The 25427-nt window shown below is 40.1% G+C and overlaps 1 protein-coding gene across 2 annotated transcripts; it reads left to right on the top strand.

Annotated features, from left to right (window-relative positions):
* The first annotated feature begins 7294 nt into the window (after positions 1 to 7294).
* kcnip1b (Kv channel interacting protein 1 b) lies at positions 7295 to 25097 on the top strand. Of its 2 annotated transcripts, none has more exons than XM_018751624.2 (8): positions 7295 to 7482; positions 20956 to 21080; positions 22399 to 22468; positions 23101 to 23171; positions 23511 to 23618; positions 23763 to 23867; positions 24089 to 24151; positions 24641 to 25097. In XM_018751624.2, the coding sequence occupies exons 1-8, from the start codon at positions 7425 to 7427 to the stop codon at positions 24686 to 24688; spliced, it is 648 nt and encodes a 215-aa protein (XP_018607140.2). In that variant the 5' UTR covers positions 7295 to 7424; the 3' UTR covers positions 24689 to 25097. The 2 variants fall into 2 exon arrangements, with proteins under 2 accessions (XP_018607140.2, XP_018607139.1); XM_018751623.2 differs by lacking the exon at positions 7295 to 7482 and adding an exon at positions 11797 to 12092.
* Positions 25098 to 25427: the final 330 nt, after the last annotated feature.

Raw genomic sequence — 25427 nt, 5'->3', positions numbered from 1 at the left:
TATGATTTACACACCTGATTCTACTTACCTACTTGGTTTAACCAATGCTGGGCAGTGCAAGAGGACATGGGTTTGATACCCATGGGTTTGCTTTCAGCGCTCTATATCACTGTGACAAAGAGCGCGCTATAAAAATGAATTGAATTGAAAATACACCTTTTTAGTCTCTATGGAGTGTTCATGTTCTCCTTGTGTTTGTGTGGGTATACTTCCACAGTCCAAAGATATATGTTTCAAGTGAATTGGTGACTCTAAAATACTCATTGTGTGTGTGAAGAGACTGTATTCCACTTATAGTGTATAGCTGAGTAGCTCACTGTAGGTTGTACATCTTGCCTTGTAAGTCACTTGGGTGAAAAAGTGTGAGCTAAATACTACATAATACTATGGAAGATGCATCTGCTAAATTAAAAATGTAATTGGATATTGAAAATTTTGAAGTAAATAGTATACACACATTTCTGAACTGCTTGTCCCATACGGGGTCACGGGGAACCGGAGCCTACCCAGCAACACAGGGCGTAAGGCCGGAGGGGGAGGGGACACACCCAGGACGGGACGCCAGTCCGTCACAAGGCACCCCAAGTGGGACTCAAACCCCAGACCCACCGCAGAGCAGGGCCCGGTCCAATCTACTGTGCCACTGCACCCCCCCTCCCCCTGAGTAAACAGTATTTAAGTAAAAAATAAAGGATGACCTTATAAAAAATTTAAAACTGGTAAGCCCCATTATATGAGAGACTTCTGAATCTCAAGTGCAAGTCCCACCTTGACATTAAATAGGAAAGACCTCTAAAGAACAGAATTCAACGTCTTCATCTGTTTTAGGGCTGTAAGATATACTTTTGATTAATGTTTTTGTTTAATAAAAACAGTTAATAAAGAGCCTATTTTCAGTTTCACTTCTGTTTCACAATGTTTTCAACTATGAATTTTAATTTTAACTGTCAAAGCTATATAGTCGTGAAGTTTGCTTACTACTTATTTTTAGAATTCATTTTGTTTAATACTTGCTATACCCTTAACACCTTGAAACAATTTTTATATCCACTGTAAATCTCATCTTAGGTTTGTGACTTTAAGAGCAGGTCTGTGCTTAGTGCCTGCTAGTTGCAGGGAAGGGATAATTTTGGAATCATGCGCACTGGAGATTCATATAAAAAGTTTTAATTATCACCACTAGAGGTCAGGCATTCCATTTGTGTTTTTTCCTCAGTCAAGCATGTTCTTTTCATTGAATTGGTTTTCATTATGTGTAATGATGTATAACAGGCCAGCGCTGCCAAGAATTAGTGCTATTTCGTAGAAAATGACAAAGTAGTAACAGTAATTGTAGCAGTAAGAATAATAATTATGAAAATTTTACAATTCTAATTATCTCCATTTAATCATTTTTATGCTTCATGATCATTTTGTCCATCTTGGCACTGATGCCCTCTAGTCTCTGGTTAATCTTTTCTGCTGCTGTAACTATTTTTTAAGAAGCTGATCTTCATTATATGGGCCTGTAAAAATTCACATATTTACTCCATAACTTTTAAAAATGCCTAGTTAGAAATGGGGGGGGGGGATCTTACCCTGTCCAAAATAGCAACAATATATATAATTGATGTCCACTTCAGACAATCTACATCGGTCTCTCAATCTGCTTTTGTCGTGTTAAATGGAAAGATAAAAATATTAAAATGTCAATAATAGGAAGTGTATAGGCTCTCTAGAGTGCAGACACATTATGTGGTTTACTGACAGCACATAAGAACCCAGATCACAAGAGCCTGAGCTCATCTTCCCTTAAATGAAAAGCCCACAGTTTCATAGTTGGAAGGAACTTGACTTGGCTTCGTTATCTCAGGCTGTTCTTTCACTGGGATCCATAGTTCCATACTTTCCCTGGGGTTGTGATTAATGCTAGTTAGATTAAGTGTTCTAACATAGAGTTTGAAATCAGGGATGAATCTGACTTCATATCTGGCAGAATACCTTTTTTTTTTTTACTGAGCTTTTTGTTAGGATTTTTCAACACTCATATAGGCCCTTCTAGTTCTGCAGTGACTCACTCAATGAATTCTTAATTGCTCTATACTTCATTTCACAAATATACTGCATGCATCCAAAATCACACAAAATAAGTAATAAAGGGTTTGGTGTTTCATATTAGATCTATTGCCTGCTCACTGAGTGTTCATAAAATAATATATTGTTTTTGAATGTGGGGGTGTGGTGGTGTGGTGGCACAGTGGGTTGGACCGGGTCCTGCTCCCTGGTGGGTCTAGGGTTTGAGTCCCACTTGGAGTGCCTTGTGACAGACTGGTGTCCCATCCTGGGTGTGTCCCCTCCCCCTCCAGCCTTATGCCCTGTGTTGCCTGGTTAGGCTCTGGCTCCCTGTGACCCTGTATAGGACAAGCAGTTCAAACTGTGTGTGTGTTTTTTGTTTGTTTTTGAATGCATTGACAGGGCATAAACTGGAAGAGAACCAGATAATTTCACACTTTCTCCATGAATTGCTTCTAAAATATGATCTGGTCTTCATGTACATCATAGATAATAAGAGCCTTTAAATAAATAGCACCCACAAAACTGAACAGAGGATAACTGGAATTATAAAATGACTTTCAGGATTGAGTTTGAGCCTGCCTGTCTTATAAATGTAGCTCACTAGAGTATGTATCAAGTCAAATTTGACTCATGGTGACCACTCACGTGTTTTCTTTTTTTTTTTAACGATAACTGGCTTACCTTCTTCTGCACACGTTGTCAAACTGAGAACAAAGGGAGAACTTGCTGACTCTGCATGTCCTGAGCTGGATTCAGATCTACACTGGGACACACAGCTTATGCCTTATGGGGTAAAAGTATCACCATTTCACCACCATGGTGTCTTGTAAAAGTATTCCACAATGTGCAAAAATACCATATCAGAAGAGAGTTCCGTACATCTCAAGAGTTGTTGATCCACGTAAAGCTGTGAAGGGTTATAAAGCCTTTCTATGAACCTGAGCTTCTTTCAGTCCACAGTCAGATAAATGGAAGAAGTTTAGTTCCACTGATACTCTCATCAGGAGTGGGCATCTGAAGATCCTTACAATTATGATACAAAAGAATGTAGGCGTAGGCCAGACCCGCTGCACCACTGCGCCCCCTTTTACACAGTGTCCCATTTATTATACAATGTTTTTAAACTGTGGCTAGATGTGGGCCAGAGGCCGCCACATAGACAGGACTATGGCACAGGACAGCAGGGTTTCCCCAGCAAAAACAAGTTTTCAACAAAAACCTAAAGCCAGAATGGAGAAGATGGCCCATTCAACAGCACTTACCAATAAGCAGACAAAAAAAATCCAGTAAAAAGCAATACAAAACTGGTCCACATAACACTGCCCTGGTCCCATCTCTGGGAGTCTTTCCCCTCCCTGTCAAACTCCCCCAAACAGTTATCTAGGCTCTCTGACCAGTTGCCTTAAATGTCATGACCAACCATCTCCCAACTGGTCATCATTAATCCTTCAGTCAGGGTGGGCTTTGGGGAGCTGTCCACCAGTTCAAGCTCCAAAATTTGAAATATTTACGTAATCATGCTTAGTACTTCATTCTCTTTCTGTTTGGCTCTCTTGTTCTGTCTCACAAAAACATCACATTTCTAATCTCAGCATCATCCCTAGCAAAAAACAAAAAGTGCAGTCATATTTTAACTAAAACTCCCACAATAAAATATTGATCTGTCCAAGTCTTTTCCTTAATATAAACCCATACATTCAAACATACTATGCAAATACCTGTCCACTAAACCAGGAGCTCCCAAAGGAGCCTATTCTACATTTCAGACCTCTGCTCATTAGTGCAGCTTGAGGAGCGTAATGATGTGTTAACACAACTTCTGTTCACCACACATCGCCCCTTCCATCAGTGCCTCGGCCCAGCTTGTCTTCCTTCATTATAGAGATGTGCAGTGTCAGCAATGGAGACAAATTAATGAAACGGCTTTCAAAGCCTGCTCTTCTGCCCTCTGGAAGACTTTTTCTAGTTCATTCCAGAACAAGAATTACTCTGTTATTCTCCTTCTTCTTGCATCCAGCATGCAAAGCCACCAGTACAGCTTTTTCCTTTTCTCATCTCCCCCATTCATCCCCATCACTGCCCTAGTCCTATAGCTTTCATGGCCTGGACTCCTAATCCTTCATCACCTTCACCGTTATTTGGAAACTCCTCCTCTCCATCCTCACCCCCCACCATTGTTCAGTGGCTTCACAGTTTTTGCTGTCCAGCTATACGCCTCCCTACATTCATCAGCTGTCCAGAAGATGAGCCAGAAGCACTCACATTTTTTGCTAACTTTCCAGTCTCACTGACATGTCTCATTGGTTTTTTTCCTGCAATGTTCTGTTTTTTGTGCCAATGTGCATCATAGTGAAACCAAGCATCTGGCTTAGGGGCTGCTGCAGTAGGCTAAGGGTGCTGCATTGAGTTCTAGAACCAAATCTCGTACAGATAAACAAGCAGCAGTTGCTACTATCATATTCAAAGTGGCAGAACCTGAAAATGGCCATTTGTACAAGAATTGAGGATAAAGTAATGCCAGATGGTTCAGACAGCAATGCTTAACTGTAAAATCAAATTGAAAAGTTCTTTCTCTTTCTATATTACTTATTTGCTTAGCAGGCGCTTTTATTTGGAGCAAGCGACACTGCTGACAGTTTTACACTTTACAGAGTACAGAAGAAAATTTCCTCCGTAAATTCAAACCAACTGCTTTTAGGCTGTGAGTCAAAATTCCTAAATCAAAACCTTTCAATACTTCTCAGTTCAGTTTTTTGAGTCTTATCACTGGATAGACTAGAGAGTGAGGTACCCCAGAGTCAGAATGGAAGAAAGGAAAGTAGTCAGACTGACATATATAGGAGAAGGGTAATTAGAGAGACACAGAGTAATGAGATGGAGATATTGACTCGCCATCAACCTCCCCTTTTGGCCTCCCTATCTGGCCAGACATCTCTATCAAAGTGCATTGATTACCTGCCACTGCAGGGCAATGACCAGCTTAACGACTTCATTACCAGCCATTTCAGCCCTGCTAACTATGAAAATCAAGCTAATCATCTCTAGGTGAGGTGATGCAGAGAATTCCATATACAGTGCATCTACAAGTACAGAGTTTCTTACGGGCTTGTTTTCTAAGACCTGATGCATTACAAAGTCAAAAACAAGCCCAATTGACAGATAGCTGCCTTTTTGCACCAATCTTTCATCAAATCACAATCATAGCCAATCAGACTCTACACAAGGAGTAGAGGCAAAGTGTGGAGAAACACTAACTGATGAATATCACATAACTTTGTACTCATGTGTACTTAGTGGAGTATTTAGTTCTCTTTTATTTTACAATGACAACAACAAGAGTAGCATAGCATTTTCTCAGCTGTCCTCACTGCACTAATCTTTCTGATCTATTACACAACTGTGTTGGAATTACGATGTGGCAGTGTCTATATATGTATATACACTGCTACACAGTTATTCCAACACAGTTATTCCTCACTCACTCACTTTTACTGTTTGCCCTGATCAGGGTGGCAGGGGTCTGGAGCCTATCTTGTAATCACTGAGTGCAAGGCCAGAGGGGATTCCTACTGGATGTGATTCCAATCCATCACAGGGTAGCCACACACGCACACTCACCCGTTCATAAAATGTAGTTTAGCATCACAAATTTACCTAAACTGCATGGCTTTGGCCTCTGGCAGAAAACCCATGCAGATATAGTGAAAATATACAAACTGCACACAGACTGAGCCAAATTCGAACCTACACCTAGACAACCTAAGCACTGTGAGGCAGCAGAGCTACTTACTGTGTCATTGTGTCACCTATGTATAAACTACATGCAGTTTATATTAAAATAAATAGCTGTATATTTTCTAATCCATTTCAGCTGTAGTGTACTTAAAGAAAAAATTACAAGGTAGCTCCTACATATCTACTGCAGTTCTAAGTCATATTTACAGGATTACATTTGTATGCAGTGTATATAAATGTCTGCATGTATTTCTTAAGCAATCACAATGTACTACATCTAAGATAAATTGTTTCACATAATAATTTAAAAATATAATTCATTTAGAGTATAAAAAAGAATGTGTAATCTACAGATAAAAATTGGTATGAGCTAAACACATACAAAGCTTTACTCTGGAGGAAAAGTGAGTAACTGCTCAGCCAGGCAGATACTAATTGTGCTGGGTATAGAAATGTGGGTGTTTTCAAACAGTTGTAAAACTAGCTAAGACAAGGTGAAAAAGTCTGTCAAATAATGTGCTATTTGACAGATCAGATAATTAACTAAATGCTTGATCTGTTTGTCTATGATGACAGTGGTTTTGCATAACAGGGAGATTCCAGTAAAGCCCTGACATGTAAGAAGGGGATACAAATAGAGAAAAGAGAATGACTGATATTCTTAGATGGAACGTAATGCTCAGAACAAATAGAGAAATGTCGCAGACAAGAAAGGAAGACGAATCAAAGCACCAAAGGAGATACTAATAACGACAGTCCTTTCAATCCATCTGTATGGCATAGCTAAGTAAGCCACACATTATACGGCAAGGTAACACTGTTAACTTCACAAAAGTAGCTGTTTTAGCCCATAGGTTCTTCCATATGGAAAACAGATGAATAGACTGGCAGATTCTGTAACTGGGGACCTCGTTTTTCAGCAAGCTGATGTCTTAGTGGAACATGCATGTCATTAAACATTGTTAGTTGTCTTTCTGTACAGCAACAAATGAAATAGTTTAGTTGATGTTTAAGATTACATCCATGGCTTGAAATCTTTTTAAATTGAAAAAAAAAAAAAAAAAATTACCAGAAACTGTCAAAATACAGAAGAAATAAAAGAGGGTTTAAAAAGAAAATGCTAAGATGAGAGACAGAAAAGATCTGAGAAAAATGGACACCCGGAGCAAGGGAGGATACACTGCTCATCGCTTGTTTTTGAGTTTTCTACTGAAGCCCTAACCTCAGATACAGAAAAGTCAGACCTTTAATAGAGAATTTTAATCTAAGAAAGCCTCCAGCATGTTACATAAACCTTAGATACCATTCTCTTCTTCCCTCTCTCCCTCCCTCCCTCCCTCTCTTACTTACTCTGTCCTTCCCTCTACCTTTCTCTCCTGTCTTTCTTTTCCTGCCAGCCCCTTTTTATCCAGATGTTTGTGTGTGTTTGTATGTGTCAGACAATATTTTTCTGTGTTATTGGACATGAAACAAGTGCTCCCTTACAGCTCACGAGAGAGAGAGAGAGAGGTAAAGAACGAGAGAAAGAGAGGGAGGACGGCAGAGTGTACTGTACCTCAGTTCTGCCGTAGACAAAGCGAACAACAGACACTCACTGCAGCGCTGCACAGAGATACAGGGACACAGGCTAGGAGATGGGGGTGGTCATGGGAACCTTTTCATTGCAGACCAAACAAGTAAATTACCGCAAAGGTAGGACCTGTGTGGTGTGTATATGTATTTATTTCTAGACACTGAGAGCCCCTTTGAGTGGACAGAGTATGTGTGTGCAATGATAAATGTATCGGAATCTGGTAGTACAACATGTAACAGGATGAGTATGTGATGGGAGTGTGTAATAGGAATGCGTTCCAGACTAAGTCTGCGATGGGTTGTGTGTGATGGAATGAATATATAATGAGTAATATAACAGGATGTGTACATAATGAAAGAATCGATATATGAAAGAGTGAGTATCTAACAAATGAATGTGATGCGCTAACAGCATGGGTGTACAATGGAATGAGAATGACAGTAAATGTACGTGACTGTGAATATGTACAGCGCAATGCAATAAGGCACAATAGCTTACTGAAAAGGATATCAAACAAATCATGCTATTGGTCCCTTTAGAAAATTCTGTTGAAGTTTGGAGACATGGTAACTTTTCTTCAAAAATACCTTTAAGGGAGTAGACTTTTAGAATGTTTCAGTAACCTTTGCCTAAACATTGATGGGATTCATGAAAAAGGAAAAAAGTTGGCAAAAAGTTCCCATTAATCCTATAAATCTGATATTAGAGCAGTTCCTGATTCACTTACATAACAATCAATGAGGGACCAGCACAGTCGGTTGCATGTAAGTTCAGCAGAGGTCAGCTATAGCATACTGGGTATCGTCCCCTTCTGATTCATGCCAGATATGATATCCCATGACTCCATGCCATAGGAGTCATGGACACACCCATCAAATCAAATGGTAGTGCACTGACAGCACCACCAGCCGGAATGGATCTGTTACTGTGTATGTCATATCTGTGTATGAGAATAATCATATCTGGATGTACCAGAATGACATGCATGTGTGTTTTTTATTGAGTGTTGTACTGGTAGGCAGTGTATGAGAGTGAGGGCTTTGTGTGGCAATGTTTGTACATTTTACTATCTGTGTAGAATAAAATTAGTACTGTGTTTGTATGTAACCTGGGCTTACAGAACTGATTACAGTGGGGGGAACAGAGTGAACACAATGTATTTATACAAGAGGTGGAGAGGGGTGGGGCTCTTCAAGAGGGAGGAGACCTATATGAAAGGGGAGGAGCTTTGTCTGGTAGTTCTCATACTAATCATTCTAATAAACAAACTCTACACATAATAATGTATGTGAGCTCTTTAAGTGGATCTACAACAAGAGAGATGGTGGCAACAATGAAGAGAGGCAGTGAATACAGGATAATCAGGGATACAAGTATAGGTATAGAAGTTGCATATGTAGGATATATGGAGCCTGAGACCAAGGCAGTGGGGGACATAACACTGAAAATAGATACAGCCAGATAGTGACTTGAACAGGAGTAAAGCATTGGTGACATCATGCACAGTGGAACAGAAATTAAGGAGAAGAGGGAAATTTTGTGCTGACATGTTTAGTTAGACTACATCTCTGCTGCAAAGAGCCTGTTGATGTCCTTCTGCTTTGAGCATGTAAGGTATAGTTAAGAGTGAGGGGTCAGGAATGGAAAGAATGAGTCCTTGTATCCTATCAGTGGGCTTGTAAGCATCAGACTTTTCTACCACAAAGACATCGATTCACTACCAATACCACGCAAAACCACCATGAAGCATGTGAGCAGCTCAAGTCTGATGGTATAGAAGGCTGAGGCTGATGGTATGAAAGGTTAAGGACAATTCTGTGATTTAACTGGCTTCATTTCCTGCATTTCCTGGTAGCTTTTCTCCAATTCCTAGGGGGGCAACTCTGTTCTTTTGCTGCCACAGAACACATACACTGAAATGTGTGATATAACATCTGAATAATCTCTTGCCAGAGGTTGTTTCTTGGCTGGCAAGGACTAACTCAACCTTCAGTTTTCAACCACTCCTTGCCCCTTTTCAGTTATGCTGTTTGATACTATTTATGTACAGGATGTGGTAAACAATTGACCAACTCCCTGTTGTGCTCTCATTTAACCGCTTAGAACCCCTCTGTCTAAAAACATCTCAGATCAGTCCTAACTACATTACTCTTTTACTCTACTTCATCTCATGACACACTTAACCTGTCTTACTGGCTTGTTAAGTATCACTTATCCTGCATTTCTATCTGTGAATCCTCAACTCTGTTGTGTAACTGTCTCTTACCTTCATATTTATCTTTAGCCCTTTTCTCTTCCAATTCTACCACCTCCATCCATTTATGTTTTCTCTGCTTGAGCAGATTTCTTGCCTCAGCCAACTACTGCACTGCTCTCATCCCATCCTGAGGGGAGAGAAGGAGGTAGGAGGTAATCCTTTCAGGAAAAGCCAACAGAAGGAGATGGGAGATGAAAGACTGAGAGCAGAGGAGGGAGGGACAAACCAGTGAAGAAGACTAACCCTGACTAAAAACAATGTGAAGGGTAGCACATTATCATCATGGGGAAATCTTCACAATTTGTTAGTTTTGATTGTAAGGCACTACATTACGCACACACAACATTGGCTGAAGCCGCTTGTCCTGAGCGGGGTCGCAGTGAGCCGGAGCCTAACCTGGCAACACAGGGTGTAAGGGATACACTCAGGACGGGACGCCAGTCCATCCCAAGGCACCCCAAGCGGGATTTGAACCCCAGACCCGCCAGAGAGCAGGACCCAGCCAAGCCCACCACACCACTGCACCCCCCCAGCACTGCATTAGTGTTTCCTTATTTTTATGCAGTTTACATGCTTCACAACTGTATACTTTGTGTGCATTTTTGCTTTAGGACTAAAGCTGTACCAAAGCAAGTCTGCTGAAGAACCTTGCAGCAGTTACCCTTCTGAGACTTGAAGTGACGATTTTTATGTTTGGCTCCTTGCCTCAGACAAAGGGATGTAAACCTCTGACCCATATTGAGTAAAGAAGCTAGGACTGAAATCCACATTGCCTCTAAGATACTCCCTGTGATCTCACCTCTGCGTTCCGCTCTGGTCTCTCTCAGCCTTTATCACTCTACATTCCATTCAACTACATTAATTTCTCTCAGTCACATCTCTGCGCTTGAAATCTATTCATATATTTATGTGTTTATTTCCATAAGCAACAAAGTAAACTATTCCAAGTTTTCAGCATAGAAGTGTAGTATACTAGGAATTTGGATTGAGCAGAATTACTTATTTTTTCAATAAAATAATGAGCAAAATGCCAAAGTAGGACAGACTACGTGAATCAAGCTGCTTTCTTTCCATGGGGGTTAATTAATCATTAAACCATCAACAGGCCTCTCTGTAATAAGTTACTGCGACTGTTAAGTGCCAGGGGTAAGACATAAAAAATTCCCTGATAAAAGAAAAATTCTTATACAGATGCTGAGCAGTAGCTCAAAGAACAGTATTTACAATTACACACACAAACCCACACAAGTACTCAGGTCCACAGTCTTACACATATACACTGACACAGAAAAGCAATTCTTTAGGTTACCTACAGCCAACAGCAATTTACACTCAGAATTAGCCTCCTAATGTCATTACATACAGTTTAATTGACTACTGACATTCCATTCAGTTTTTGTTGAATTGTGCAATGTGTCCCAAATAAATTAAACCCACAAGTCATGACAGGATGTCTTTCTTGTCCCAACAGAAATTCTGTAAATGCCTGGCACTGTTGTCTTTGGTTTTATTGCTGTTCGAAGGAAAGAACCGGATAAAGTCTTGGGGCCCTTCCTGAGTCGCTTTTAGACATTCACGGCCTGAACTGAGATGTAATGAAAATGATGATTTTAGAGACATATGTGATCAGGAGTGTTTCCAGAAGTGTTGATGATGTAAGGCCAGAGAGCTGCAGATAGGAATAAGACTGCCATGGTATCACTCATACCTATAGCTACTACAGCTGAGGTTCATGCCAGACTGCAGATCCTGATAAATGTGCTGTCTCTTTCACATTCTGAACTAACATGTGTCTCTCTCCAATCACACACAGCTGCGACACTGGGGATCCTGTACATCAACTTTGCAAACTGATATATGGAGGTATGAACTGGCCTTGTTGCATGCGAGCAGCAAGCTTTTAGCGCTGCGAGAGAGGGGGCTGCATAACTATTCTGATCACACACTCCAGGAGAGCAAATGGGTGAAAAGGGTCCATGGAGGTTAGTGTGAGCTTGACTCTAGACAACAGTATGTGTACGATATTAAAGCCAGTAAAGTAAGGTACGGAGCGCTCAAACATTTCTTCAACCACGGCGGAGGCGGGAGGGTGCAGAGGCAGTGAAGAGAGGGGAGGGAGGAAGACTGTTAGAGACCAAGGGGGAACAGGGAACAGGGGAGAGACGAAGGAGGGAGGGGCACAGGGAAAGCAGGAGCAGCCAGAATCTCTGTGATAGAAGCAGAAAGAAAGCCACAAATCCAGTGCTTTTGTGTTCACACGGAACGCTAAAGCAGAAGCAGAAACGGAGGGTAGAATCAAAGAGAAAAACAGGAGTGAGATAGCAGAGAGGGTGAGGTGGAGGGGAAGCCGGAACGAGAGGAGAGGAGGAGCGCGTGCACGGCTGTTTGAACACACTGGTTTCCACGGTGACAACATGGGCGCAGTGGTGGGCACGTTGACCATGCAAACCAAGCAGAGGAGACCGTCAAGAGGTACGTTAGCGAAAACAGACCATGCGATTTGGAGATTTACCCACTTAGGCATGCCAGAAAAGCAGCACTGATGGATTGACCAAATGACTGACTGCGTAACTGGGATCTCCGTTTAGTGAAAAACGCTGAGGAAAATGGAGTCACGCATTCGTACACACTCACATGAGCACACTGAGTCGAAATGTACTTTGTCCTCCCTAAGGCACACAAACACTGAATATAAATTCGCTGCATGCTGTTAAGCACACAAACACTGGCTGTGATCATAGTTTATGTTTGGAGGCACAATATGACACAAGTGAAGGTAAACAACCTGCCCATGCGCCGCTGAGCCGGCAAAGCCACAGGTGTGCAACGGAGACATGGGTGACTGGATTAGTTTAGGCCGCTATAATTAGACATGTGTTTCAGGCTGCCGTGTTCTGTGTTGTGTTTGTTGGTGTGCATTTTGGACTTCTTCCCTTTCCGTTATTAAAGATCTGAGAAAACAGTTGCTCGGGATGGCCCGCTTTGTGCACTCGTTTGCTTTTTGTGAATGAGTGATTCAGCAAGTTTGAGAATTTTCTGTGAGCATGTGTTCTGTGGATGAGTAAGTGCGAGTGTGTCTGATTACTCTATGAGTGTGGAGTACAATATGTTATTAGTCTGCTCACAAATCACTTCCCTGCTTGCCTTATGCCTCCGGATCACTGTTGTCATGGAGACGTAGAATTGAGGGGTTGAATGGGGAGAATTTGGTCACTGATGATGAGGGGATGGGTTCACAACTCCTTCATCACGTAGAGAAGTAAAGCTGTTGATGCTACCTCTGCTTAAACATGCCCCTCTCTTGCTCTTTTCTTTCGTTTCATCTTTTTTATTCATAGAAATTTGCCCAACTTAGTAGGAAAAAGTGACAAGTAACAGCTAACACAAAAATCACAGACAACAGCAAATACAATAATTCAGACTGCTGATTGTTCAATAACTGAAGAGAGATGGGCTTTTTTCATGAAGGATGCTGAACCATATCTCTCGCACCATCACAACCACAGCCACAGCCACAGCCACAAGGTAGATAACACCTACAGAAAACTACTTAGAGGTTTAGGTAAGCCCCATTTTACTCTACATGAGCAAAAATGACTTTATTTGTTGTTAAGCAACTTTGAAGGCCACACATAATTCTGGCTACACCACCCTTACTTCATCCATATTGGACTTCAGCCTTCGCATCTCCCACCTGAACCTGAATAAAATTTGTAGCAAAGTTACCTGAAAATATTTCTTTTAAAAAAATTATTGTTCAAGAATTTAAGAACGTTTTTCTTGGGGGCGTCCTTAGATTTTATTTGATTCTTGAAGGGGCCTTCGGCCTAGAAATTTTAGGAAACCCTGATCTAGAAATACATGAAGTCCATTATACTGTTTCTAACAGTAGATTAGATAGTGGGGCGTATACTGGGCACTATTTGAAGAGCTTGGTTGGCTCAAGGTAGGGTTGGATTACACAACCCAAAAGAGATCAAAATGGCATTGTTCTATACTGGAGTCTCTCAGCTTTGAGGCTTCAACCTATTTACCTCTCTAGAAAACACTGTTCTCACCATGATGTAGTGGTCATATAACAAGCCAAGCTGATATTTCACTTGCATGTGTTTGGAATAAAATGTGTAAGTATATTATTGAACAGAAGTGAACTGAACATTGAATAGAATACTGAGTACTGGATTTCACATTGATGTCTTTCATCTGCTGCTAAGTACATTAGTATCTCACCATTCTTTCACAGTAATTCTGTCTTTCTCTCAGTCCTTTCTATCTTATCCCAGAACCACCTTGTCTTTCCCGGTTTCCCACACTTAAACTTAGCACGTTCCAAATAGGTCTTTTATCCACTACTCTCCATTCTCGCCATGTTTTTTTGCAGGTCCTCCAAGTTCATGTACACTGGCTATAGCAAGTGTAACCAGATCTTTATCCAATCCTACTTCTTAAATTTAACAATAACCTGAGATTTTTAATTGCTGACAATTTCTGAGGTCTTAGGAGAATCTCAGAGAGTTGCCATGTCATTCCTGATACAAGCTGAGATTTGAATGGATGATATTTTTTAATCACAGGATCTTCTGCCTCTGTGCTCCTTTCCCTCAGATTGGCTCTTTGCTCTGCTTTTCTTTCTCTCCCTCCATCTTCCTCTAAGAGCTGTATCTTTCACTCTCTCTTTCCTCCTTTTTTCCAGAGTCTCAGTTGATGAGTGCAAAAGCACCAATTAAGGCAGTTCTGACTCACTGCCTGGAGTGTATGTAAGTGGTGTTTGCACATGTGTGTGAGTGCTATTTGAACATTTTTATATGTGTGTGTTAATTCGAATGTAATTATCTATCGTGTTTGTGTGTGCATACGTGAATGTATCTCCGTATAGAGATAAAAATGCCTCCCTTTTTAATAGATGCTCACAGTCTAGTCTTCACCCCACTGTTACTTGGGGCTCCCAGTCTATGTTGTGACTGCACCAGTTCCCCAACCCAGCTGCCCTGGGAGGATGACTCACAGACTTACAATGACTGAAAATGCACCATGACCATTTTCACAGCTCTTAGGCACCATATTCTAACACAGCATATTTTGTTTGGAAAAGATTAAAGACATACAATGAAACAGCAGAAATATTACAATACATTTAGAAATTGTAGCTATAACAGTTGTTAAAAGAAATCAGAAATGCTGTGAAACAGAAAAGTATGTAAGTAAATAAACGGAGCAATAACATCTTGAGGGAATGTTTATGACATACATCTTGTTATGCACCTGGAGTCGCTAGGTCTTTCAATTCTGTCAACATCAGATGCCCTCGCTTAGGTGACCCAGCCAGGGATGATGACTACCTTGAACCCACAGCTCGCCTCACTGAATCCACAGCCATCTAGATGGCCTTTCTGCAGCCTCAGTAACAGCCTTGATGGTGTTCCCCATCTAAGTGACTTTTATTTTTAATTGCATTTTGTTCCCAGTTCTCTTTTATAAAGCTTCTCTGTTGTGTGGCAGGCAAACGTGACCAGTGTTTCTACTTTATACCATTAGCTGGCAGCAAATTTTACTTAGATAAAACAGAAGTAATGAGGTGGGCAGTTTCGCAGAGCTGTGTAGGATTGACTTTATTCAGATGTTTTTTTTTTTTTTTGTTTATCGTTACTCTATTAGACAACAAATTGGGGTATTTGTCTATTATTATACTTTTTTATTATATAGATAATGAAGCAAAAAGAAAGTGACCACATGTTGACAAATGCTACACACATGCACACCCATCCTGATCACCAGTTTTGTTGTGTCCTCAGTCATAAAAAAGACATGTAATCACTATTTAAAGCTAAAAATTTTCATTAATTCTCCCCTTACAGTCTATTACACTCCTCAGCCACCAGATGCACAGACAGAACTCAGAACTATCTTGTGTGTATAAAGCAGAAAACAACATACTAAATAGAATGTTGTGGAGGTGACTTTTTCAGTCGTTTGAAAGTAGACAATTTCAATTTTGACTCAGATTAATAAAAGACCATAAAACTCTTGAAATGAATGGGCATCCCAACCATGTTTTCCTGCTTTATGCCATGTGCATGTAGAATAGAGGAATAGTGTGACTTGTACCAAAAATGCGGTTGATGAAAACAGAATAAATTAATAAAAGTCTTACAGCAAATTTTTTTATTCATTATGGCTTTATTTGATGTTTTTGGACAGAATCTAACCTGTGAGTAAATCAAGGCATGCTTGTATTATTAAGTTTTTGTTAATTGTGACTTAATGGATGAATTTATGAAAAATAGTTATGGACATAGTTAAAGTCCCAATTGGTGCCTTGCGACAGACTGGCGTCCCGTCCTGGGTGTGTCCGCTCCCCCTCCAGCCTTTCGCCCTGTGTTGCTGGGTTAGGCTCTGGCTCCCCGCGACCCTGTATGGGACAAGCGGTTCCAGATGACGTGTGTGTGTGTGTGTGTGTGTGTGTGTGACATAGTTAAAGTCCCAGTTGTATCCTTCAGCTGAGATCCAAGTGTATATCCTTGCATTAGCCTCCTCCATGCATTCTTCCTCTGGGAGTATAAGCGCCAACAAGTTGAACTGTGTAGAAGCTTCAGACAGTAGAACCAACTTTGAGATATCTCTGTGATGGTGACCAGACATCGAAGCTGTCTTCCTAAGTTGAAAATCAGCTGGCGGTTTCATAGCAAGAGGCCTGAATTGGTGTCAGGTGCTGATTCTGCTCTTTTATCAGTTGCAGTGGCCTGTCTGGCTGGCCAGCAGGTCCAACTGTGTGCTATTCCCATACTGAGAGACTGGCAGAGCCTTGAGGACTTGGCCATGATACCAACAAATGCAGGTCCTCATTATACTTTCACTCCTCTTTAGATATAATGGCCATAATGGAGAATCAACTTTTGGAGATTTTTGGGTGAAGAACAGACCAGTCTCAATGGGAACTCCAGGTGTGAAGAAAATGTTATGACTTTTTGAGTGAAGATGTTAAAATAATATGTGCATCTAGTGGACTGTATTCAGAAACAATGCACAAAGCCACCAATATATAAATTAATGTTATAATTTTACCCAGTCATAAAAACTGGAGCGTTCCTATAAGGGCTTGAGTTAAAAGCTTCATTCAGTTGTATAACAGTGCACAGCCTCCTGCTCAATCTACCTTCTGATAAATTCTGTAACATTCTGTTAGACTTTAAGATAGTTTCATCAGTTAAAAAGTACTGTATGTGTGTGACCACGAATCTATCCAAAATAATTCTGAAGAAACTGTGAGATTGACTGACTGACTATATTTTGTCTCAGATGAAAATAAAATACATTTATTTTTGTGTTTATGATTGGGATTGGGAGGATAATTTAAACAGGTTTTCTATCAAAATGGCATCACTGTCCCTTCCTGGCATCAATCATTCTTTAACCTGTTACCATGACTATATGCACTGTCTTCATAATTCCATCTATTACAAGTATAGCATCCATCTCCCTCTTACTTGTTCGTTACTATGACAGCATCCATCTCCCTCATCTTCCTGTCTGTTACCATGGCAGCATTTATTTCTGTTTTCTACAGGGGAGGGGGGGGGGGTCAGTTTAGCAAGTGATCAATTTGCCAAGTAAATAATGACCACATTTATCTGAAATGCACATTTTATTATTCAAGTGCAAAAACAAAACAACATATCTTTCTATTTTCAGTGAATGTTTATTTCTTTTTGGTACAATAAAATCATGTATCTTGTCTGGTTGTTTCCATGACAACAGGAAACAGCTCAAAATGTCAGGACATTATACTAGTGAGAGGGGTGAAAGGGGAAATGTGGGATCAGAAGTGAAAGAGACACAGATGGGAAAAGAGTTTAAAAAAAAACAACTGGAATAAAAAAGAAAGGGAAAGATCTAAATTAATAGTCTTTAGTATACTCCCAGTGTTTGGTGTACTTCCATTTTCTTCCTCACTATACTTCATTTCTCTCTAAGTACCCTATACACAAAGTTTTTCATTTTTTTGATACTTAGATTTCCAAAAACTCATGGACCATACTGACAACTTTCTTGTTAGATGAATCCAATATGAATCTTTTAAGCTATGTCCAGAACAACTATATCTTATAATAGCTAAACACTGCACAGCATCAAAATAACCTTTTCCGAACTGTGAAGCATGACGATGGTTTGAGATTAATTTTTCATCAGAACATCTATGATCTTTTATCAATTAAAGGACCATGCATTTAGAATAAACCAACATAAATGCTCTCATTTTTTATTCATGTACAAGACCTACTATACTGAAGCTGAAATTGGGGAGGGTTGACAGCAGGTAACATAGTGGTAAGAAAAGCTACTTTGGGCTTGAAGGACTTGGGCTCAAAGCCCACCAACTGCTGTAGTACCTTTAAGCAAAGGTATCTACTCTAAATTGCTCCAGTAAAATGACCTTGCTGTTTAAATACAAAAACTCTTATAAGTAGTTTATCATGTGATGTTGTAATGCTTTGGAGAAAAATGTTAGCTCTATGAAAAAATGTAAATGATAGCTGTATAAGACATGGTTGCTTGTGAAAGTGGAACTTTCATTAGTTGCGAAAGCTTAAAACTATTTGTCTTAGGTCCTCTTACGTCTCTTTAAATGATGCTGTTGTTTGTTGACTAAAACTAGAGAAGTTTAACCAAAACTACATTGATCAGGTTTCTTACCATTTCTTACCATCATACAATTGAAAGCTGCACAAACTTTGTCTCGAACATCGGCCCTTTGTTTAACGTAGCATGCAGTCATATACTCTTTCATTGCAATTACCTTGATGAATGTGCTAAGGTTCATCTTTTGCATGGAAACCACTTTTTGATGTACTATTTTGGCCTGTTAGCCTACATGTTAGTTTCTTTGCAACGGATGTTTTTACAAGAATTTCGTGAAACCAATGTGGCATCTGCAGAGCAACATTTTGTTTCCATATGATTAAAGTAGTGCTGCATATATATATATTCTGCAAACTTACATTACACTCATTCTTATTAACACATTGCCAACAAATTCATGATAGCACTCTAAACGTATCAGATGTATCATTTTAATATCCTTAAAACTCATCCCCATAATCCTGATCTGCATAATCCCCAGGAACAGTGTTGATTAACATGATGTTCATTAGCATAATCTTCATTAGCATAATCAACATTAGCTTGATTAGTAACATTGATGAGCAATGTGCTTAATGCTGGATACTGCCAACGCTTTAAAATCAGGATATTTCCTGAGGGAATGTGGAGCAGAATCATAGATATCACATAGATCATGGCAAATCTACATTCTCCACAAAAATTCTGACACTAGACTCAAAGACCTACTTATGCTGACACTAATCTCTTGGCACTACACCACGCCTGTGCATAACACAACAAATCTAAACAACCTGAACACACTGAGCGACCAATGTACAATGACTTGGCAGACACAGTGAAGGCAACGAAAAGTATATAGGTACACATTCAGCAAAGCAGACAGACAAACCAATCTGCAGTGGGAATTTAAACACATAGTGAGTCCAGAGAGTAGGTCTTGTTCTATCTGTACTGCAGAGAGTTGCTGATGGAGCACGTGCCTGAGGGGTGCACTCCACCCTTTGCTGAGTGATGGACGGCTATAGGTAGCTTTCGTAGCTCGATTGCTCTCATTTTTTATTCATTTGGGTAGAAATTTCTTTGGGCATGACCCCGCCCCCTTGCTTTTCTGTTCTATCTCCTTCCTGTTCTGACAGCTAACCATCAGCCCTGGGAATGTGCGTGTGTGTGGGTTTCTGTCTCAGTGTGCCTCTGCTTTGCTGGCATGGTTCATACTGTGGTAAACAGAGAATATGAATATGAAAAACAAATTCTGTTGTGAGGATCAAGAGTATGAATCCTACAATCTGCTTGTTTCATAAATAAACTTAATTGCAATTCCATTTTGCAGGAAATCCTATGCATATGGCTACACCTGGCTAAACACCAGTGAACAATAGACTTGAAACTACTTTTTGCTGCACTGGCATCCAAAATTCTGTCTTCACAGAAGCAAACAACTGCTCCTGAAATGTTTACTTGTTTGTTTTATACATCAAGCTCTAGGCTAGCCCCAGGTCTAAAACGGAATGTTTATTTCACTGGAGTAATACAGCATGACTCAGTAGTGCAGCTTTTCAGCATAACATTAGTCCATCTCTGAGCAACTACCCCTGGCTCTCCAGTGGATAGCTGCAAGGTCATGTGTGCAGTTGAGAAAGCATGTATGAAATGGTATGTAATGAACATATATAAATCAAAATGCTTTGAAGCACATGATGGAAACAGTATTGTTAAAGAAAGGATTAAGTTCATTAACGCTTCATATCCTGTCAACATCAAACACGAGCCGCTTGGAGCTCCTCGCTGTGGCCTCTTCTCCTCATTATTCATGCTGTTCACAGTCGACTTCTAACCACCTGCAAACATCGTGTATTAAGGGATACAATAAACATCCATATTATTTTTAAATGGACGGCAGGATGATAGTACTGGTGCCTCTTGGGCAGTGGGTTTGAATTCAGCTCAGTCTGTGAAGAGTTTGCATGTTTTGCTTAGGCTTGCATGTGTTTCCTCCCACAGTTCAAAGCCATGTGTTTCAGGTAAAAAGGTGACTCGGAATTGGTCCTTGGTGTGTGTGTATGTGTCAGTAAAAATGTGTGCGAGTGTGATTGCCTTGCAAAGGACTGCCATCCTCCACCCAAGGCATACTCTGCCTTTTGCCCAAACTGACATAAAACTCAAAGTATACAAAAGTGCATTTTACCAAAAGAGAGAGACACAAATGCAGACATACAATTTGTGAAGTACAAACAATTAGTCCAATACCAATACTCTTTACTTAAAATACTGTATATAGAACACAGTTTGAAAGCTTGTGTTACCTTTAAATGTCTTAACGATTTGCCCAGCTTTACCTTTACATACACTTCACATAATATGTATCTTAATAAAGGATTTCATTGTCCTGTTGGAAGAGTTACATTATATCTATATATTCCCAAAAATTTTTATATAGATTTTATTGGTTTATTATAGCCTACTTAAAAGATTTTATCTTTTAAGTAATCCTCTACGCATCCAGAGTGATTCAGAGGGAAGTCGAGGCTTTGCAGTAAAAGATGCCTACATTTTTACAATGGTGCAATAAAGCAGTCTGAATATCACTGGGCAAGAAGAAAACAACTTGACTCAGTAAATCGTTCATGAAGTAATTGATCCATGTGGTTCAGGAGGCTTTCTTGACCCCTCACCACTGGACACTCTCAAACAAATCACATCTCCTATCTCTATACAGATAAGGTGGATGATGAACTGGAGATGACCATGGTATGCCACCGACCTGAGGGGTTGGAGCAGTTGGAGGCCCAGACAAATTTCACCAAAAGGGAGCTACAAGTGCTGTACCGGGGTTTCAAGAATGTAGGCAGCACCTAACTAGCTGTGCATCCTTTATGTTTTCTCTTTTTGCTGTCTTTCATTTTCTTACCTTTACTGTGTCTTCTTTGTGAGTACTGAACATATGTAGAATCCCTTCAATGCCCATTATTTCTCTGTACTTTTGATAATTTAAACATTTATTTTTCTTACTTTATGTACGCACTATATAAAATATTACAAACTTGAATCAGAACTATAAACACAGTACTTCCATTTTAGTGATCGTAATGATCAAATCAGCTAACTACTGCTGTCTTAAGCTCATTCTCATATATTTTCAGGCTCATACTGTTCTCCCTGCTGTTTGTAATTTTATTTCCCCTCCACTCTCTTCCTTAGTTCTGTTTCTGCTGCTTTCTCTGTAAAGTTACTAAAAACCCTGCATATCTTCTGTGAATCTAACACAAAGTCTGCACACCAGTTACTACAAAATTAGTGTAATGCCATCAATGAAGACATATTTTTAATATATCTTAAATATATTTTCACTTCCTTAAAGTGTATATTTGTATATTTCTTCTCCCATCATCCCTAAGGAAAAAAAAATAATTTAAATAAAAAGCACATAAATCAAATGAAAATGAAGACACATGAAAACAACTGTCAGTCATTTAGCTCCATGAATTGCTCATTCAGTTCTGGATTTATGCAGTCAAAGCTATTAATAACCTATCCTAGTGTGTGTATTCTTCAGAAAATCAAATTTATTATGATCATAGTAAATATAGCTGACATCATGTTATTTATCTAGTTTCTTCTTAGCATAATGTAGGGAGAAAAAGCATCTTTGAGTCAAATTCTACTCATAGTGTCCACTCGCATGGTTCCAGGGTAAGGGAGGGTATGGTGATGGCTTACCATTGCCATTTTTAATGTTTTTGGATTGCAAGCACAAACAAAACTTGTAAATTCAACAAAACCCTGCACTGCATTCAAACCTTCATCCAAGTGCGCAGCTCAGCCCAGAAGGTCCAGCTACCAAAGGTAGTCGGTTTGAATTCAACTCGTGGTGTGCAGAGGTTGCATGGTCTACCCTAATTGGAAGAAGGCAATGGTAAATGACTTCCTTACTTTTACCGTGAAAACCATGCGAGTGGTTGCCGTAAGTTGCATTCGGCTTGACAGCACTTACCCCACACCCCATAATGTAAGGAGTCAAATTTAGTGTCGTCACTGCATATCCATCGGTCTTTGTGAACAAGAGCAGAAGTAGCTCAAGACAGTGTGTGGTCATTCTATACAGTGCCCTCTTTATTAACATTAACATCCAGCTGTGGTCTCTGTCTATTTCTCCCACTAGGAATGCCCAAGTGGTGTGGTGAATGAGGAAACGTTTAAACACATATATGCCCAGTTTTTTCCCCATGGAGGTAAGAAACAGACAGAACTCAGACTTATTCTAATAACAATATTTGCATGTTTTAAAAGATCTGACCCAGTCTGCAAGCAACCTACACATCGCTAATGGTTTACCCCTCCACGAACCAGAATCTAAGACATAAACCTCTTCAGTCCATTTAGAAGGTGTGAAGCACGGTCGGCTTATAAACAACCATTTCAAAATGAAATGTTTTATGTATTAGCTATAACTTTTAAGGTATTGCTTGTAATATTGTTTTCTATGTCTTTCAATGCAGAATAAGTAAATAGAGGTGAAGACTGTATATTTATGGTAACAATTTAATACACCACTTAATTTTATGCATTGTAAGTTTATATAGTATTTATGTTTTCATGTATTTATGTTTCTCTTTTCCTAGAATGGTGTTACATTACATCCACAACGTAAATCATTACTGTAAAATTATTAACTTGATTTAAAAAAATTACAAGGAAAGCCATCCAGTCATTTAATGCTTCAGAGTGATTCATTTATGTTACTTAGGTATTAAGTTTTTATGAAGGTATTAACTTTTTTGATGCTTACACTATGCCAATAAAATGCCTGTAGGACAAAAATATTTTGTACAAAATCTGTTGCATAACAACCTTTTTCCTGCAGATGCAAGTAATTATGCTCACTATCTCTTCAATGCCTTTGACTCTGCACACAACGGTTCTATCAAGTTTGAGGTAACCAGTCTCTTCAAAGACAATTAGGCAGTTAAACAGTCAGCCATTCATTGCTCAATCGTTGCTTCTATTTTTCTGTTATATTTTGATCTGAACTTGTTTCCACATACTGGTATTATTTACTATGTTTTTGGCAGCTTCTCAGATTCCATTTATTTATATTTTGGATTATTTAAATTAAATTTACCCAAAAGAACAAGCTGTATTTATTGCCCTCAGTTGATACACTGTGTCCTTCATGTAATCCTGGAAGTGCTAGGTTTGATGACCCTGCAAAATCTGGATCAGAACCACAGTCTGTGTTCAAATCATTCTTTCGTCCCATCCTAAATATCTCAGGACTTTGTTATGGGCCTGTCTATTTTGCTGCGAGGTTCTGTTAGAGAGAAGCTACAGTGGACTTTCAACCTGTACGACATCAACAGAGATGGCTACATAAACAAAGAGGTGGGTTTGTGTTTGTAACGTAACAAATAACAAACACTGTACAATTGCATTTGTGCTTCATACATGACACTATTTGACATGTGGGACTATCAGTGATTTTGTGTGGTGTATGTGCACACATGCACATAAATGATTGTGTTGCAGGAAATGACAGAAATAGTGAGAGCCATTTATGACATGATGGGGAAGTACACCTACCCTGCTCTAAAGGGTGATGTGCCAAAGCAGCACGTGGATGCTTTCTTCCAGGTCAGTCTTCCAATCACACATGTGCCATGCTGTCAATTACAAAACATAACCTGCTCTATAAAGCTGTGTTTCCCTGCCATATGGGTTTCAAGACATGTCATCAGTACCATAACATAAGTCACATTATATTTCAGCCCTTACCTAGTGCCGCATATGTAAGCTCTGCTATGCTCACCTTCACTCAGTGAAACTCTTACCGTCTCTCTCCACCGCTCTCTTAGAAAATGGACAAAAACAAAGACGGAGTCGTTACCTTAGAGGAATTCATTCTGGCATGTCAAGAGGTAAGCTTTTCTACCTGTTTTTCTGCCCTTATTTTTTCATGTCTTTTTGCTTTCTTGGTCTGTATGAGGGCATGGCGGGTTTGGCCAGGTCCTGCTCTCTGGTGGGTCTGGGGTTCGAGTCCTGCTTGGGGTGCCTTGCGACAGACTGGCATCCCGTCCTGGGTGCGTGTGCCCGCCCAGCTCTGCTCCCTACACTGCCGGGTTAGGCTCCGGTTCACCGCGACCCAGCTTGGGATAAACGGCTTCAGACTGTGTGTGTGTGTGTGTGTGTGTGTGTGTGTGTGTGTAGTCTGTATGTATTCTGTATGGCGGGCCTTCAGTTTTCACCTTTTCATTCCGTTTTCCGTTGCGCTACACTGGCCTCTTGTGGCACTTTCTGTAAACTGCAACACACGTTTGTTTTCTTTCCTCCACAAAGAAATCAGATGAATCTTTTATTTGAACGAAATAACGTGCGTTTCTCTTTCTCTGTTCCTATTTCTGTTTTAGGATGAAAACATGATGAGGTCGCTACAGCTGTTTGAGAATGTTTTATAGAAAAGAGGACGTGAACACGTGTACATGATGATTTATGAATATGTGAGAATCGGAATGTCCAGTGTCTCATGTGAGTGAATTTGTTGGATTCGTTTTTGGTCTGTCTGAATAACGTGTATGTGTGTGTGTGAGTGTGGAATGCGAGACTATTACGTCTGTCAGTGTGCGCAGTTCCCAGCCACCACAGCCTGGTTATGTTATGAGGGACACAAAGGCGTGATACACGGCATCTTACGGGCTGCCAGAGGCATCATGAACACTCGGCTCCATCTCGCTTACCGCCTGTAGTTACCAGGACCTGCAACTCTTTGTCTCCCTCTACCTGTGACGATTGGAATTGCACCTCTGAGGCTCTCTCTACTTGCCTGTAACCTCAGCTGTTTGGCGCCGCCTACTTGTGATGAGAAGGAACTGCACCTCTGGGGGGGTCCTCTCCCCAGGTTTTCTTCATTCTTGTTACCAGACTGGATTGCATGTTCTAAACAGAGGAACTTTTAATATATAAACACTCTGCTTGATGCAGACTTTGGCCTTTGAACTATTGTGAGAGAAAAATGTAACACATGCTATCATTTGGTCCTTGCTGTATCCTGTATTGTCTGTGTCTTAGTTGTGAGTCTTTGTGGATTGCACAGTTAAGGAAGCCTTGCTGTTTGTTCTGTTGTTGTCATTACGGATAATGTTTCAATGTTGGAATGGCCTTGTTTTCCCTCTTGCTATCCCTCTTCTGTCTGTTCTT

The sequence above is a fragment of the Scleropages formosus genome, chromosome 4, assembly GCF_900964775.1.
Source record: "Scleropages formosus chromosome 4, fSclFor1.1, whole genome shotgun sequence".
Lineage (NCBI taxonomy): Eukaryota > Metazoa > Chordata > Actinopteri > Osteoglossiformes > Osteoglossidae > Scleropages > Scleropages formosus.
The sequence above is the reverse complement of the archived record's forward strand: the minus strand, read 5'-3'. Positions and strand labels throughout refer to the sequence as shown.

Bases quoted from the DNA above. Each gene is read 5' to 3' on its own strand.
- kcnip1b (XM_018751624.2), top strand. From the start codon at position 7,425: ATGGGGGTGGTCATGGGAACCTTTTCATTGCAGACCAAACAAGTAAAT. The intron at 7,483-20,955 runs GTAGGACCTGTG...ATCTCTATACAG, and splicing joins ACAAGTAAATTACCGCAAAG to ATAAGGTGGATGATGAACTG. The intron at 22,469-23,100 runs GTAAGAAACAGA...TTTTTCCTGCAG, and splicing joins CCAGTTTTTTCCCCATGGAG to ATGCAAGTAATTATGCTCAC.